Raw genomic sequence first — 15,554 nt, 5'->3', positions numbered from 1 at the left:
AGCTCAGAGTATAAATGCCATAATAGACAATTATGCTAGCAAAACAATCTTCACTGCATAAATTTCAAATATCTTTTCAATGGTTGAAGATATTTGGGAACATTCATAGAATTCACAGGAACATCAAGCTTAATATTTTTCTGTCTTATTATGGCAACATATTTCAATTCCATATAAAAGGAAGGGCTCAGAAAAAAAAAAAAAAGCACAGGAAGCTAATAATAAATCCCTAAAAAGTCCTAATTATTGACAATATCCTTTACTCATTAGACAATGATTGGTGAGTGCAGCTCGCTTCTGATGGAGAGATGTTCATTAACACGATCATGGACAAGAAGCTGTCCCACAGCCTCACAGTGGGAGAGGAGGAGGAGAAAGAGGGACAGCACTGACTGGTATCAAGAGTAAACTCGTGTCCTAAATCCAAAGAGGGCTCTTGTGGGGAGATCACAGGACATTGAAAGAAAACCTGCTCTGTTGCTGCCCTAGTTCTCCCATCTTTACTGACAAATAGATTATTACAGTGTCCAGAAGCTGTCAGTCTAATACCTTCTACCACCACTAGTATCAAGGAAAGGGATAAAAATAAATTAAATCATTTGACAAAACAGATTTGTCATCACTTATCTGTGACTTAGCATTCAACTATTCCTAATTGCCACGAGGCTGCAAAAATGACAACTCAACTCGTTATTTTCAGCATGTAGAAGGATGACCCACTTGCACAGCTCACACCTGGGGTCCTCTTTAAGTGGGTAAGAGTATTCCCATTTAGCTAATACACAGCATGAAGCTGTTAGAAAAATTTACAGAGGCAGCCTTTAAAGTATGCCTGAACTCGGTCCTGGGACAGCTAGTTTTAGATGTCACACAAGGGGCGAACATGCCAGGTAGCAGTGCCGAAACTTCAGAGCAAAGGTGTAAGACGTGCCCAGATCTGGCAAATGCAAAAGATCAGAACAGGGCTCCTGAAAAGGGCAACGCCAGCAGGGAGGCGACTGCTTCTGTTCTTCAGCATCTCCAGCGTGTGCCGAGATCTGCTGTGCGAGACACTCTGCTCTCCTCCTGTTGGGTGCACCTGCCCCTCAGGAGAATGGAACGTCATTCTTCAGGGCAGTACAGTAAAATATTAGTCACTTAGAAATTCCAAATAGCATAGCAATAGCAGGCCTCATATATCCTCTGCAGTGAATAAGATGGATCAGACAGCAGACAATCGTTGGAAAGAGTCTGCTCATTTTCCAAAATTGAAGATCTTCTGTTTGTCCAAGCAGAAAATAAAATGCAACTGCCTGTTCATTTACCTGATGCATTTTTGCAATATTTATGCCATAACCATGGGGTAAATCTTGGGCCTACTCTACATTCACAAATACAGCCAAATTAAGGGAAAGCAAAGATCATTAGATTTTTTAAAGGTCAAAATTATGATGGGAAAAAATCCACATGAAAAGAAACAAAGCTTCTAAAAATAGTAGTGTCCATTCAATACCTTTAAAAATATTCCAGAACACTGAATTAAAATTTATGCCTAAGTACAAGGAAGTGACCTAAGCTACACTGAAAAATATCCTTCATTTGGAGGCTGTGCTGCCTCAGGGGGAATTAGGAACCTGTTGCAGATCAAATAGTTACTGTTTTCATGATTGGACTTTAATAATATTTTGCTATTTGCAAGAGGCTTAGCAAAGAGGGTTTTTTTTTTTTTTCCCATAATCTTCTTATAACCTAGAGGCCACACACTTGTTCGGTTTTGCTTCTAAAGCAAATTCAGACAGAGAGATAAAAGTCTGCTCCTGCATGTACTTATTTTGAGGAAACAAGTGAGGGATTAGGGCAGCTTTGAGGGCACAGGGATGCTCGCGAGGAGGCACACGAGCAAAGATACAGGAGCAGCGCAAGGAAAAGCAAGAAGCAAGGGAAGCTCCTAAGCGTGCAGAGCTTATTCAAGTGAGCCTCAGAATCTGGAAAAGCTGGGATCAAAGTGCCCACCATTGAGGTCAAAAATCTTGACAAGATGATTGAATATCAAGGCCCAATGATGATGTCTGGTGGGAACAAAAGTGGTGAGAGGAAACGACGCTGCTTCTATATTTGCCTTATACATTGGCTTAGTTTTCCTCCTACATTCATTTTTGTCCAGATTTATTGGTTATTATTTGGTTCATTTCTTCTGAGGGCCCATTGCTCCTGTAGTCCTTAATTTTCCAATGATAATGTTTTTCTTTTGATTTTCATACTTCCAGCAATGATAATTTTTATCACTGCTTTTATGTGCTGGTAAAGCTGCAAAGAACTACAATGAAGATGTCTATTTTTTTTTTTCTTGAGTTACTATAAGCAGCAGATACTTTTCTCAAATAATAAATGAATCTTGATTTATTTAATAATAAGTCAGGAGCAAATGATTCCCGTTAGTTTAACATTTCCAGCTCAATCCCAAAATGAGCTTCTGTATCATCTCACATTAGCAGGTGCTGGGAGAAGGGATTATTTCGTGCTTTCTGTGGACAGGATGCCTGGAAGCTGGCAGGTGGCAGAACGTATATTCACTGCCCAGGTTCGGGCTCCAAGAGGAAGAGACCTCTCCCATCCCTGTGGTTATCTGGGACCTCAGTAACCTCTTCTGCAAGTGCAGCCATGGGCACCATGCAGCCTTCTACTGCTAAACTGACTGACTAAACACTAAAAACTAATCAAACAGGACGAGGCTGATTAATTCATCTGCTGGAATGTGGATGCCATATAAAGAGCAAGTGGGAAGAAAGGATGGCTACGGAAGTTTGGAATAGAAGCCTAAAGATCACAGCTTGCTTGGTGGTTTGGTCTCTGTGACAAGAAGCAAGGACGAGTATAATGCACATAGTACCTGCAGTAACTGCTTCCCTGTGCTTTTCGGGGAGCGGGACTGGTAACACACATTTTGCCACAGCACCATTCACTATTTTTTTTCTTACTCTATATAAAATAGATGTTGGGAAAATGAACAAAAAAACCCTAGACAAATTAATAACTCAAATAAGTACCTAAAAGTCTGATTGTTTTTCATTAGCCGCTACAGGTGGGAGGATTTGAAGTCCCCATGAAGCACAGGATGCCTGTTCGCTGCTGCACCGAGCTCTCCACCGAGCAGCCACAAACACAGGAGGTTCACTCACTGCAACGACTCCAGCTCGATCCTCTCCCATCTTTAACTGTGGTTCCGTTCTCCGTGAACGCCCCTGGACTCACGGGCAACGTCCCTCCGAAGCGGGGCCCTCCCAGCCTGGAAGCACGGCTGGAGCCGTGCGGCCTCGGCCTTCCCGACCGCCCCGTGGACACGCCGCTTCCAGCGCCTCGCTAGGCAGGCAACGGAAAGTGGGACAAATCAACGTGTCCTCCCCTGGTTTTAACTGCATGTTTGTGTTTGCTTTAACTAAAATGCTCCATCTCTTGTACAAACAAGATCTTTCCACTGCACGGCCTGTTTTATAAATAGGTATTATTTCACATCCTTTAACAGCGTACGTTAAGAACTCATTGCTAAAATCAAAAAGATTGTTATCCTTGGAGAACCTTGGGGGTTTGGGGTGATTTGCTGAGAGCTGGGCCTTTCACTTCAGGCCAGTTGTTTCCTGGGACCAGCATTCAGCTATGATGCACAGAGACAGTGCAAAAAGCTTTCTGCCTCGGAGAGCTGCAGCTGGTTTATAAAGGAAGCACACAAGCCATCGCTTTGAAGAGCAGCTGTGGATGCCCTCACACGCAATAACTACATCCAGTAAGGTGTCATCTTTATACTAGAAATGCCCAGGAAAATAAAAGGAAAAAGTATTACAGGCATGTACTGCAGTTCTCATGCTCTTACACAAGCTGTAAGAGGATGAAGGGGTAAGGAAATGTTCTTAGGACTGTGTGAAAGCCATGAAACCTCCCGTTTTGAATTAGAGGTTAAAGGGAAAAGTCCTTTCTTATTTCCACAGGATGCGTAATTCATTTTGATAGACACACAAAATCATCATTAGGTTTTATTGCCATCATGATGATAACACCAGGTCAATAGTCACAGCAATGCTCAAATGTGAGTTAACATGCGAGTGAAAATGAATTAGTGACACATCATTCTTCCCTCCTAACAGTAGAACATTTTGCACTATCTGGCTTGAGCAATCTCCAACTTTTATACGTCAAAATATTGTATATTGCATCAATGATTTGCTTTAGAGCCATTTAAAATCACCCAGTAGTACATATGACCCCATCCCATTTCCACCTGAGGACAGTGGGAACAACAGAAACAGGCAGCTTTAGCATCACACACCAATAAACTGCTCTTTGACCAAGGCACTGCAGGCTGAGCCACCAATAGTCTTGACATTCCATGTGCCTGGCATCAACTCACACTAAGCTCATACGAAGAGGAGCATGGGCAGAATCCCATCACTCAGCCAAACACAGGCCTCTTTGATATGACTTTGGTTTTATTTATTTTATTTTAGTAAACTTTTTTTTCTAAGGGATAGAGGGTATAATTAATTGTTACCTCTTAAAAGAGCCCATGGTTAATAATTTGTTCATCACAGCCCCTTCAACCTCACCAAAAAAGTAGCCAGTCTGCAAGAAAAGAACACAAGAAATTACCAGGAAAGAATGCAAGAAACTACCAGAAGTTCAGATAAATGCAAAACAACAGTGGATGCAATTTAAACTGGCATATTCGAGGACCTGAAAAGAGTGGCTTTGACAGTTACACAGATAGGTTTTCGGGACTACTGCTATATAAAAAATGAAGAGGACTTCTCAGTCATGGCAAGTTATGGAGATTACATTATTACCCCTGAGCAGATGTGAGAGCTTATACAATAGACTGAGGTACATTATATAACATCCAATATCAGAAATAAAAGCCATCCAACCTAAAGCTCGTAAAGGAAACACACTAATCTGATCACAAACCCTTGTGATTAAAATGTTACTCAAAAAAGATATAAACAGGTTTTGAAAGGATTTCATAAACAGTCATAAAAAAGCATTGTTTATAATTCCTGCATGACCTGCTTAAGGAGCTGGAACAGTACATTTCATCAATCCTATAAATTTTAACTCCATTCAGAGTCATTTCATACTTAAAACCACTCAGCCTGATGAATTACCCATTTTGTCCTTGCTCAGTAAACGTGGACTAATCAAAATAAATCTCTACTGAGAAAACAAACATTCATGTTATGAATTTGGTATGTAATGTGGAAGAGACTCCATTATCTGCAGCCATTCATAGGGCATTCCAAAATGTTGCATGTGCAGCGCTTTTTTTTTTCCAGTTTGGGAAGACATTTTTTATTTTAGGGCCTCAGCTCCCAGAAGGATTGGGTATGGGCTCTGCATTGTTTAAATGGAGAAATCCCACAATTTATGGGGGGAAAGGGCACTGTGTTCTCAGGTTGCACGGATTCCATCGGCTTGGTATGAACTAAACCCCAGTTCCATTACGAGGAACTTAGCTGACCTCAAGTATGCACCTGGGACTTCGACGGCAGAGAGGTTCCTGCTCTAGCCAAAAAGAGGCATTCCTCCATCTAAAGAGCAACTATTGCTTTTTATACTCAGGGGAAACTTGGAACAGTCTCCAAAACATGCGGGTGTGTAAAGTTTCCTAGAAGCAAGAGGAACATTTGTAGTTTATATGACTAAAAACACTAACTTCAATAGCCCTAGCTGACTGATGAAGAATGATTATCCTAACTATGGGATAGGCAGTCAGTTAATGTCAAAAAGCCCAAACCATAAAAGACTAGTATAACTTTAGTTAGCAATAAACCTGATTTATCAAGTTGTGTTTCGAGTCTTATAAAGATATTTCAGTGACAGTTCTCTCCACAAAAGCTCCATTTGTAAATACCAGCTCTCTCCCAAACCATTAGCACTCAAATTGTTATTAGTTCTCTTACTGCATCAGGATTTAGTATAATTTGAATGAAGAATTGCATTGCCTATTTTTTGGAAAAGATTCCTAGAATGGTTTAAGTTGGTTTGGGCATTTCCACAGAAATGCAGTGCAGAAACAACCCTGCAGAGGTGAGGAACATCCCTTCAGCCCACTTCCCTATCCCTTCTTCTGCACCCCACAAATATGAATAAATATCCTGTAGATCTTGCCAGGGGTGTTACTATAAGGCAGACATCACCTGTTCCTTGATCATCCACCAGCCTTGTGTGATTCTCACATTTTTCCTCTTAGCTGAGAAATCAGATACACACAGGTCTCTCTTTCTGGGCTCACATGTGCTTGGGGCTGTATCAGCCCAGACGCTGCTCCACAGAGCTCAACATCTAATAACCTGTAGGTTAGTTCTGGTCCAACAGTTGTCCCCATGTTCTCTAAAACAATATGTAATGGCCCCTATCAGCTAAGCTACCACAGGAAAAACCTCTTCCTAATCCCATTCAATGCCTATATCCAACTCTCAGTTGGCAAACCAGCGACCCAGTCAGAAGCAATTAATTGGGAAAATTGGTTAAAAAAAAAGGGGATGACCAGACAAGATGCTTAAGAACACTGGATCAAAATCATTTTACAATGAGAGTTATTTCCAGGTCATTGCTCATCTACATAGAAAATACAGATTTGATAGACAGATATGGAAAAAAAAAAAAAAGAAACAAAACCACCACCACCAAAAAACCCAGCTGTTTCTAACACAATGCAGCCAATGTTTAAGCAATGTTACATTTTTAGTTCATAATATTTTATGGGTACATCCTAGAATTACATTCACAGTGTGCTTGATGTTCTGAAGGGACGGAAGCAATAAATTTAATAAAGTAAAACAAAATAATCGGTTTCAGTCCTCCGTTTTGAGAATAAGAAGACTTAAATTGTGAGGAATGATTGCTGTATGACACAGCGCAGCATCTGTTCAGCAGTTAACGTTCTGGTACAGCACTGAAAATGGAATAGTTTCAAAAAATTGTATTTGCCTTGCTTATTGCTTGCTAATAGACTTTTCAAAGTCTCAACCAAAATGTAATTATTTGCAGCAAAGGAAAATGGGGAGTATGAGGAAAGGTTACCCGGATATTTTTGAGCTATGCAAACCTGAAAAAAATCTCTGTATTTTACCTCCAGAAGTGTCAGATTTCAAGTTGCATTAATTAATTTAACAGTGAAATGCCCAGTGTTGCTTGTTTTTTGCCATTCACTTAGAGTTTTGTATCTCCTCTCTGATCTCTCGTTTGAGATGCCCAGGGCTCTTTTGGATAGTTCTATGTCTCCATAACCAGCCTGGTTCCCCTAAGGGCTGAGCCGCAGCAGGGACCTTCCTCTTCCCCATCCCAGCACAGCTGTTCAGCTTCGGAAAATCCTGGCACAGCTGGGCCACCATCTCCCCAGTTCTCAGGCACAGGTCAATGAGGATGCTGGTGGTTTCCTCATCAGGGTTTAGCAATTATATGGCATCTTTTTACCCCCTTGCCTATGACCTAAAAGCAAATCCATGTTTTGCACGTACTAATCACAACCCCTTTTGCAGAGCTGAGTGCTTAATTTTAGGGCTCTTCCATGACCATAACCCAAGGCAGAAAAAGAAAGTCACCCACAAACCTCTCTGTAAACTGTCCCTATTAGCAGTTGGAACATAAGAGCCCTCTGTCCCCAACCTCTGCCTTCCCTCGCCCAGTGTTTCCATGTGGTAAAAACGCCACAGGGAATTGTTCTTCCTGGGGTAAAGATTTCTTAAGGAAGACAGACACTTCCGCAGCAAAAATGCCCTTTAAACAAAACATTTATGAGTTCAAGAGCTGACCCTGCCTCACAGGCAGAACGAAACCGAGCTGCTCCGGGAGACAACTTTGATTCTTTGTTCAAAGAATATTTTTAATCTTATGTTACTAATTGTTTAACATTTTAAGACTGTCTAAAAAGCAAGCAACTTTATATAAATGTGTTATATGACAAAGTTGGATGATAGTCTTTCACTTACCTGTCTATAGTCTTCAGAAACTAAAATAAATCCGTTGTTATCTATCAGATAGCAGTTAATTGCCTGAAAATAATAAAAATATATTTTCAAGTTTTAGTTTTAGGATACAACATTTTTATTACTTAGTTTACTTCAATCCCAAGTGCTTCTAAATGGATACACTTTAAGTTCTTTTAACAGCTCACATAACTTTTAAGTGAATTTACTCTCAAATGATGCGATATCTTATTTAATTTTTGTGCATTTAACACATGCAAACCAAAGCAAAGATGTGTACAGAAAAAGAGGATATAAGATAACCATAAACGAGCATAAAAAGAACGCAGTCAGTGTTTTCATAATCTATTCTTAAAAGTGTTTCTTTATAACAGAGTTTGGAAAAGTATCGACCCTTGTTGCTCCCAATGGCTTATACTGTGTTTGGAGAAAAACATCAGCCCAATGTCATTACACTAATGATGTATTAAGGAAAACACAGTGTCAGCCTGGAGGACCAACGGGGGACCAGGTAATATTTTTTAATTTGTTCTTAGGGGGTGGGGACCAGAAACTTCTGTAGAAGAGGCCCCATAGGTCTCCTAAAGCTTTGCAAATTGTGTTTTTAATTGGGAACTGGATTCAGGGGTAGGGCTGTTAGCGTTATGTAGGTCAGGCTTATAAATTGTATAAAACAAGGTAAACCCAAATCAGTGCTTTCCTCCATACATGCATGCACTATTTTAACCTCCAGTGAATTACTTGCTACAGGCAAAGTTTTAATTGCCATGTTTCACGGCTTAAACATAAGGTTCAACTCAAGCCTTGTCAGTACTCAGTTTCCCTTCATTATTACTAAAAACCTACCTCAGTGTTAAATCTCTAATATATTGCTAATATTGGTCTAAATCATCCAATACTTTACTATTGTTCCTTAAATTTTCAATGACATTATAGGAAAAAAAAAAAAAAAAACTGGGCTCTCAGCATAGCAATTTTCATGGTTTTGCTTTTACTTTAAAACCATTCTTACCACAAATGGTCTGAACAGAGACAGGAAAAAATGTTTTCTACTATATTCTCCATAACCATCAAATTCTCTCTGCAGTTTTTGAGAAGAAAGCAGTTCCCCTGCAGCAGTAACTGTGCAGGATATCGTGAAAACGCAGCCTGATCGCTTAGACGATGTTTAGATGCATCTGATGCCTGTTCTGGCCACCTAGTAGTGCTTCTCTGCGCCACTGAACAGGCAGTTCAAGAAATGCTAGCAGGAAGTTTAGATTTAAAACAAACAAAAAAAGGAACAAAGAAACCCAGACTAGGCACAAGCTGGGAAGGGATGTCATTCCCTGATGCAAACGCAGGAAATTCATTCTTATAAGAGAACCTAAGCTACAGATACCCTTGGTGGCAGAAAACCTGCCAAAAAGGAGGTTAAAACAACTCATTATTTCCAACCTCTGATCTCTGGAAAGCCAGAAGCTGGCAAATGCAACCTGAAAAGTGCAGGTGCTGCCAAAGGCTGGTGCAGAGCTAGCACAGAGAGAGGAGACGGCGCGCGAGGGGCGGCAGCTCAGCACGACGCTGCTCTCCTGGAGCCCAGCACCAGCCTCACTCCAACACCAGAGGAGCTAAGTCACCAAAGGCCTATTTGGACACTCTCCTCCTCAACTCTTTCTTTGCTCTTAGTTAACAAGAAGCAAGAGCAGCACAACTGAGGGGATGTGAATTTGCAGTCTTCATGTATGAGAAGTGAATCAAAAAGGGCTCCAGAAACAGCAATTCTCCACAACTTGTAACACCTGAGAGTCGTCATGCTGCACATGAGAGAGGCTGGGCTTCATTTCGTAGCTTATGGGTTACATGTAGTTGGGAGAAGTGCCAGAATTGAATAATTAGTTGACATGTTTCAAATCTCTAGGTATTTGCTAGCATTTTTCAAAATTTAAATAGATATTAATGATTTAGCATGGCTATTAGAGACAGGCTTAAAGCAATGAGCCAGACCTCTAGCTTTTTGGAGGCGTGTGAAGATAACGAGATTCATATTTCAACTCATTTTGGAAACATTAACACTAGGAAAACGTTCATTCAGGACTGCATTTATCCATCCACTTGCCAGTAAGAGAAATAATTTTCTCTACACAGCACTACATTAAAGAAACATTTTGTAAATGAAATTTAGCATTGACAAAGGACAGCAGGGTGCAGCTACTTGTCCAATACCTTAGCACGAATATTACCAATATGAGATTAATTCCTGGGATAACAGCATTTGCACAGGATAGAGCAGCGTGAAAGAGGTTTAACTCCCAACGATTCACAGGTGTTGGAGGTGAAATAAGCGCTACAGGTTTGCCCAAAGGTTCAAGCTCAGTGAACATGAGACTTCAAGGGGAACGTTCCACAGACGGGGAGTCCCTGGGCTTGTAAAATCGAGTAGGCATGAAGTCCAGAATAAACAGAGCAAGAATGTCGACTGAGGCCTGAAAACACATTTGGATTTCAGGAACTTTGATCAAGTTCAAGTCCACTATGTATTTTTTAGAACTCCAGTATATAAGAGAGTAATGGAATGTAAGATGAGTTGTAAAACACAAAATGAAAAGGCAAACAGAAGAATTAAACTAAAATGGGAGATATCAGGAAAACAAAAAGAAATGAGCAAATGCAAAGCTTCCCAAAAAGAGGAAAAAAAAAGTGATCTGCCATGAATTGTGAATCTGTCACACCACTGTATTTTGGAATCAATTAATTCTCTGCATGACTACTGCACTATTCCATCTGCATTAACTTCATCTCCTAAAATTTGTAAATTTGTACAGTAACTGTTCAGCAGATATCTTCCTGCCATTGAGAAAAGAGAGCTATGAAGGGTACCAGATTCAACAAGAGGATCTGTGACACCTGATAGAATCCTATCAAAGGACAGTGTGCTCTGTCATTTTGTTATTTATTAAAGCAAAAAGAAAATTAGATACTCTTAATTACTAAGGTTCACACTACTGCTAAATTTATCCTATGTGTGCTTTTAAACAGTTCGCGTTTTGCTTGCATACGCATGTAATACTAAAAAACCTTCTGCTTGAACATTTAGGAAAGTGCATAACTATTAACTACCAATGTGACTTGAAGAAAAAAAAGTGTAATGTTACTTCCTGCTCCCTCTTGGAAACTTTAACAGCATCCACTCCCTTCTTAGTGAGGACAGATTAAAAGTGTTTTTGCAGCAACAACAATTTGCCCGTAATTCCTGTTTTGATGAAGCAGCTGAAGTCCTTGGAGCAGGATCATGCTTAATGCAAGGAATTAGGTACTATTATTACCCAGTCACAAAGGCTGCTTCAAGCGAAGGAATTAACGTCTACTCAGTCTTCATTCCCTAATGCACGGTGGTTTATGCTAAACGATGCAGAGATTTTACACGGCACGGAGATTTTAGCCAGGCTACCTGTGGTTATACCCCGCAAGCTGGTTGGCTCTGAGTGGAAACCCCTGGATGAAACTATTTAAAAGTGCTGGAAACAATTCAAGATACAGTTTGGACATTAAGTCTACAGTAAGTTGGCACAAACCTAAGAGTGAAGAAAGGCCAGGAAACTTATGAAATTTACACTTCTACAGACCTTGATTTTCATCAGATTCTGGCACGCTCTTAGGAGGCCAGGCAATGAACAGTTTGAGCTCAGCTTAACCTGCGTTGAAATGCAAATGACAGCAAGGGATTGGAACCATGCGAACGCGCATGCAGCCTTAGCAGGGTCTTATAATCCATGCTTGGATTCTCTCTTTCCTTTTTTTTAAATTGCTTTATATCGGAAAATAAAAGTTCAATAAATGCTTAAAAATTATACAAACTACAAATGGAGTCTTTATATCTGAAAATGAAAGAGATTTGTTGGTTTAAAAGGGCCCATTTCACTTCCAAAGATGGCATAATCATTGACAAAGACTTTTGTCTTTCTACAGATATATATTTTTTAGTTTTATTTATTGCTATATGTATCCTTCCTCTGCTGGATCGCTGGGTTCTGGTAAATGAATTATAGTTTGCTGTGATTTACTAAACTGCTAGGCTGAAGAAATTAACGGTGCTCCGTTGTTGTAACTGCTGATGTTTGAAGGTCATGTGGCCTTTATTCCCAAAACGTTTTTTGTGGTCTGAATCTCATATGAAACGGTCACATATTTTAAAAAATATGCACCTGTATATTGGATACACATTTCAATAAAGCAATTGCTTCGATGTCACTGTATGTGGGGATATGAAATGAGTCCTTGAAGTAGTATTGCTAAGATTCATGCTCTACCCTTTAAACTTATTGAGACAGCATTGCTGTTCTCATAATTAAATAAATCAGTCATGAAATATCATAATACTTGGAAAGTGTAGAAGCTTAAGCATAATATTTAAGCATAATTCTTAGAAAGTGACTCCAAATAACATCATGTTTAATTTAGTCTGAACATCTAATTGCACACAATAATCTACTTTAGGTTGCTCTGCACTGGAGGTATAAATGAATATATGAAATGAAATGAATAATGTTAAATACTTACATCATCATCGCAACTTATAGAACATCTGCCATCAAGAGATGCACACTGGAGATGACACCAAAATCAATAAGTTATTTTCATGTTTAGTTTAATGACTGCAGTAAATGACTTAAATCTAAACACAGTTGTAAAGAAGTCTATATCAATTACATTTTAATCAAAGACAGCAATTGCTCTAAGAATGGTAATAGTAGGAAAGTGTTAAACCTGTTCTCAAATCGGCTCCATTGCTGTTAGCAGAAAGGGTGCATTTACACTGCATTGGTGTGAACACCATCCTTTACCTTACAGGTTGGAAGCCTGGAGATCTTCCACAGGAAGAAACATATGATTTTCCAGGAGGAGTGGGGTATGACCAGCATTTTAGTGGTGCCAAGGGATAGTGCAGTCCCTTTGAGATGATTCTCAAAATAGTGATGAAATCTCCTAATCTTTAAAAATGACACTATTCTGTTCCATAAGTACAACTTCTGTAAACTCTATAAAAATTTTAGTTACAGTTTATTAAAGACTATACATATTAAGCATGATTTAGTAACCTGGTTAAGCTCATCAGTCAAACTCATACTTCAGTCACCGTTAGAAGATAGATGCTATTTAAGGCAGACAACACGATTCTGCTATCACTGAAAACGTCACAGTATTTGGTCAGCAGTTTCCCCTTTTCCTTAGGGAGGAAGTTTAGGTGTGTCAGGTGAACATACAAACTCATTACTTTGCATGAGTTCGGAATTTTAAAGGACACAAAGGTTCCCCTAATTCTCTCCCCACCACGATCCGCAGGGCAGGCAGCCTGGCCATAGGGGTGCTGGGTTGCTCAGCCCTCACCAGGGACAGGGCCATGAGGGGACGGCCACCCTGGTGTCCTTTAAGAAGCGCCTCGCAAGTAACCAAGCAAAAATGGTGTCCTTTGAGATTGCCTTGTACTAAAAACATAAAAACATACTAAAACGCTTGTACTAAAAACACTGAATCTCACCATGATCAGAAAGTGTTGATCAACCTAAAAAAAAAAAAGCACTAGCATTTAGGAAACATGGGATTTTTTTTCTTTTTTGGATTTTTCATGTTGTTATTTTGGAGATACAGGAAGTTAAGTGGACCTACAGCAATTTTTCAGAGTTTTTGTGTACAGTGCCAGCCTAAAATTATCAATCTTTATCTTTGCCTCCACAAATGCTGGATTTATCAGTAGACCTACCACTGGTTTTTGACCACTGAATGCTCTTTTTTTTAAGAATAGCTTTGTTTGTCACAAAAAAATGTGGATCACTATCATCTGCACAGATAGAAAGGACATAAAGCTGTTGAGGGTTCAATGACAAATTAAATAAGAAATTAAACTTACCTGTCTGCTTGCAGTCCAAAATTTCCTCTGGAAAAACTCAAGTTTCATTTGGATACCTACAGCTGGGAATATATAAATGAAAACAGTGTGTTAAAATTTTAACAATATCTTAAAATTCCTTTAGAACAATTATTTAAAATTATTCAGAAGGAAAAATGATGATGAGATCTATAATAAAAAGGCAATAGTATTAAATTGAAGAGACCACACAGTTATATTTTAAGCTGTTTACACTTTGTTTAAAACACATAAATATTGCTAACACAACATGATAAGAAGGCTAAATTATTCAAATGTATGCATCTCCATACTTAAGCAAAAACCCCAAAACCTAAGCATAGGTATATGCATGTCTAACTGAAATTGGTATCTTACTATAGCAACGTAACTGCTGCAGGAACATCCACTACAAGTTTCATGCTGAAAACTACTGTTGGCTACGATTTCAAGTGATCATTTGTCATGGGGCCATTTGATCCCTGAGTTATCAGTAGAATAGATAAGAATTCTATATCAAACATAAGCACTTGTTAAAAAAAATAAAATAACAGCACTATGTGCAATTATGTCAAACAAAGGTATTGGAGTTAAACACTGGTTGGCAAATTTCCAGAAAAAAAGTTAATGATGACAATAACCTGCATCTTTTTTGTTGTTCTTTTAAAGAATGCAAGACTGAGGCCCTGACTTCTAGCAAATTAACTACAATAATCTTTTGTTTGAATCAAGCAAAGACTTTAAAAAACAGTTGTTTTTGAAACTTGGAGGAAATGTCATTCATTCATTTCATTCCTCTAGGGTCCACGGCAAGCATCATTTTAAATCATATTCGCATTTCTTGTAACAGACTACTGGTACTGTTTTTTGCAAATGTACACACACTGCTGTCATGCACGTATTTTATTTTGTGTTAGCAGGTAGGAAAAAGTATGTGGTATGAAATTCACAATGAACTGATACAATGTGATGTGAAATTACATAAGGAATTTTCATATTGTAGCAGTTTATAAATAGCTTTTTGCTATCTGTATCTCACGAACATTATCGCTTAAGAGACTAAGTACAGAAATTCATTTCTCCTTTCAAATAAACTCCAGAGGAAACTCTCTCCAGCTACATTTTATTATCTGGTAATTTATTTTATGGTCAATGAGGAGATGCTATCTGACAGGCATGCAGCACATGTTTTCTTCATCTGTTGATCGCCGTTAGGTTTATGTCTAGCACACAGGTGATGTGCACATCCTACCCCCTTTTTGTCTGAAACGGAGACAAAACACATGACCAGGAACTTTCCACAGAGAAATCACGTTGCTCCTATGTCTTATATCAGTATTTGAGATTTCAATCACATATTCCATTTGTACCGATCCATCTCCTCATACGCGAGTCAACACAAGAGCAAGTATATCAGCGGAAACCATCTCGATCTCAGCAAACTATCTGTGTGCCTTGCTTTTGCCATGTGAACGTGCCTACTAAACTCACTACACTACACCAAAGCAAGCCCTGTGCTCGACTTTAGGTACATGGAGAGGCACCTTGCTGAATAAAGTCCTGGATTTGTCACTGCAGGAAATAGCATCTTTTGTAGACTTCAAGAGAAGTTGATAACTGTTACCATCAGGCAGGTTCTGACCTGTTTTGCAAACTCTAGGAAATGGGCATGCTTTTCTGAGCAGTACCACATGATATCCAAGGGAAGCTGGACT

At 39.3% G+C, this 15,554-nt stretch overlaps 1 protein-coding gene across 1 annotated transcript in view; it reads right to left on the bottom strand.

The window, feature by feature from the left end:
• CACNA2D3 (calcium voltage-gated channel auxiliary subunit alpha2delta 3) overlaps nt 1-15,554 on the bottom strand; it is a 390,523-nt gene that overhangs the window by 29,607 nt on the left and 345,362 nt on the right. The window contains exons 28-31 of the mRNA XM_088532049.1: nt 13,843-13,904; nt 12,495-12,539; nt 7,959-8,021; nt 4,523-4,593 (exon numbers count right to left, since the gene is read on the bottom strand). Coding sequence (XP_088388175.1) covers nt 4,523-4,593; nt 7,959-8,021; nt 12,495-12,539; nt 13,843-13,904 — 241 coding nt within the window. The remainder of the gene's footprint in view (nt 1-4,522; nt 4,594-7,958; nt 8,022-12,494; nt 12,540-13,842; nt 13,905-15,554) is intronic.

The sequence above is a fragment of the Tinamus guttatus genome, unplaced genomic scaffold (genome assembly GCF_059628265.1).
Source record: "Tinamus guttatus ecotype Peru unplaced genomic scaffold, ASM5962826v1 Tinamus_guttatus_pri_ptg000451l, whole genome shotgun sequence".
NCBI classification, from domain to species: domain Eukaryota; kingdom Metazoa; phylum Chordata; class Aves; order Tinamiformes; family Tinamidae; genus Tinamus; species Tinamus guttatus.
This window is presented reverse-complemented; position numbering and strand designations above follow the sequence as displayed.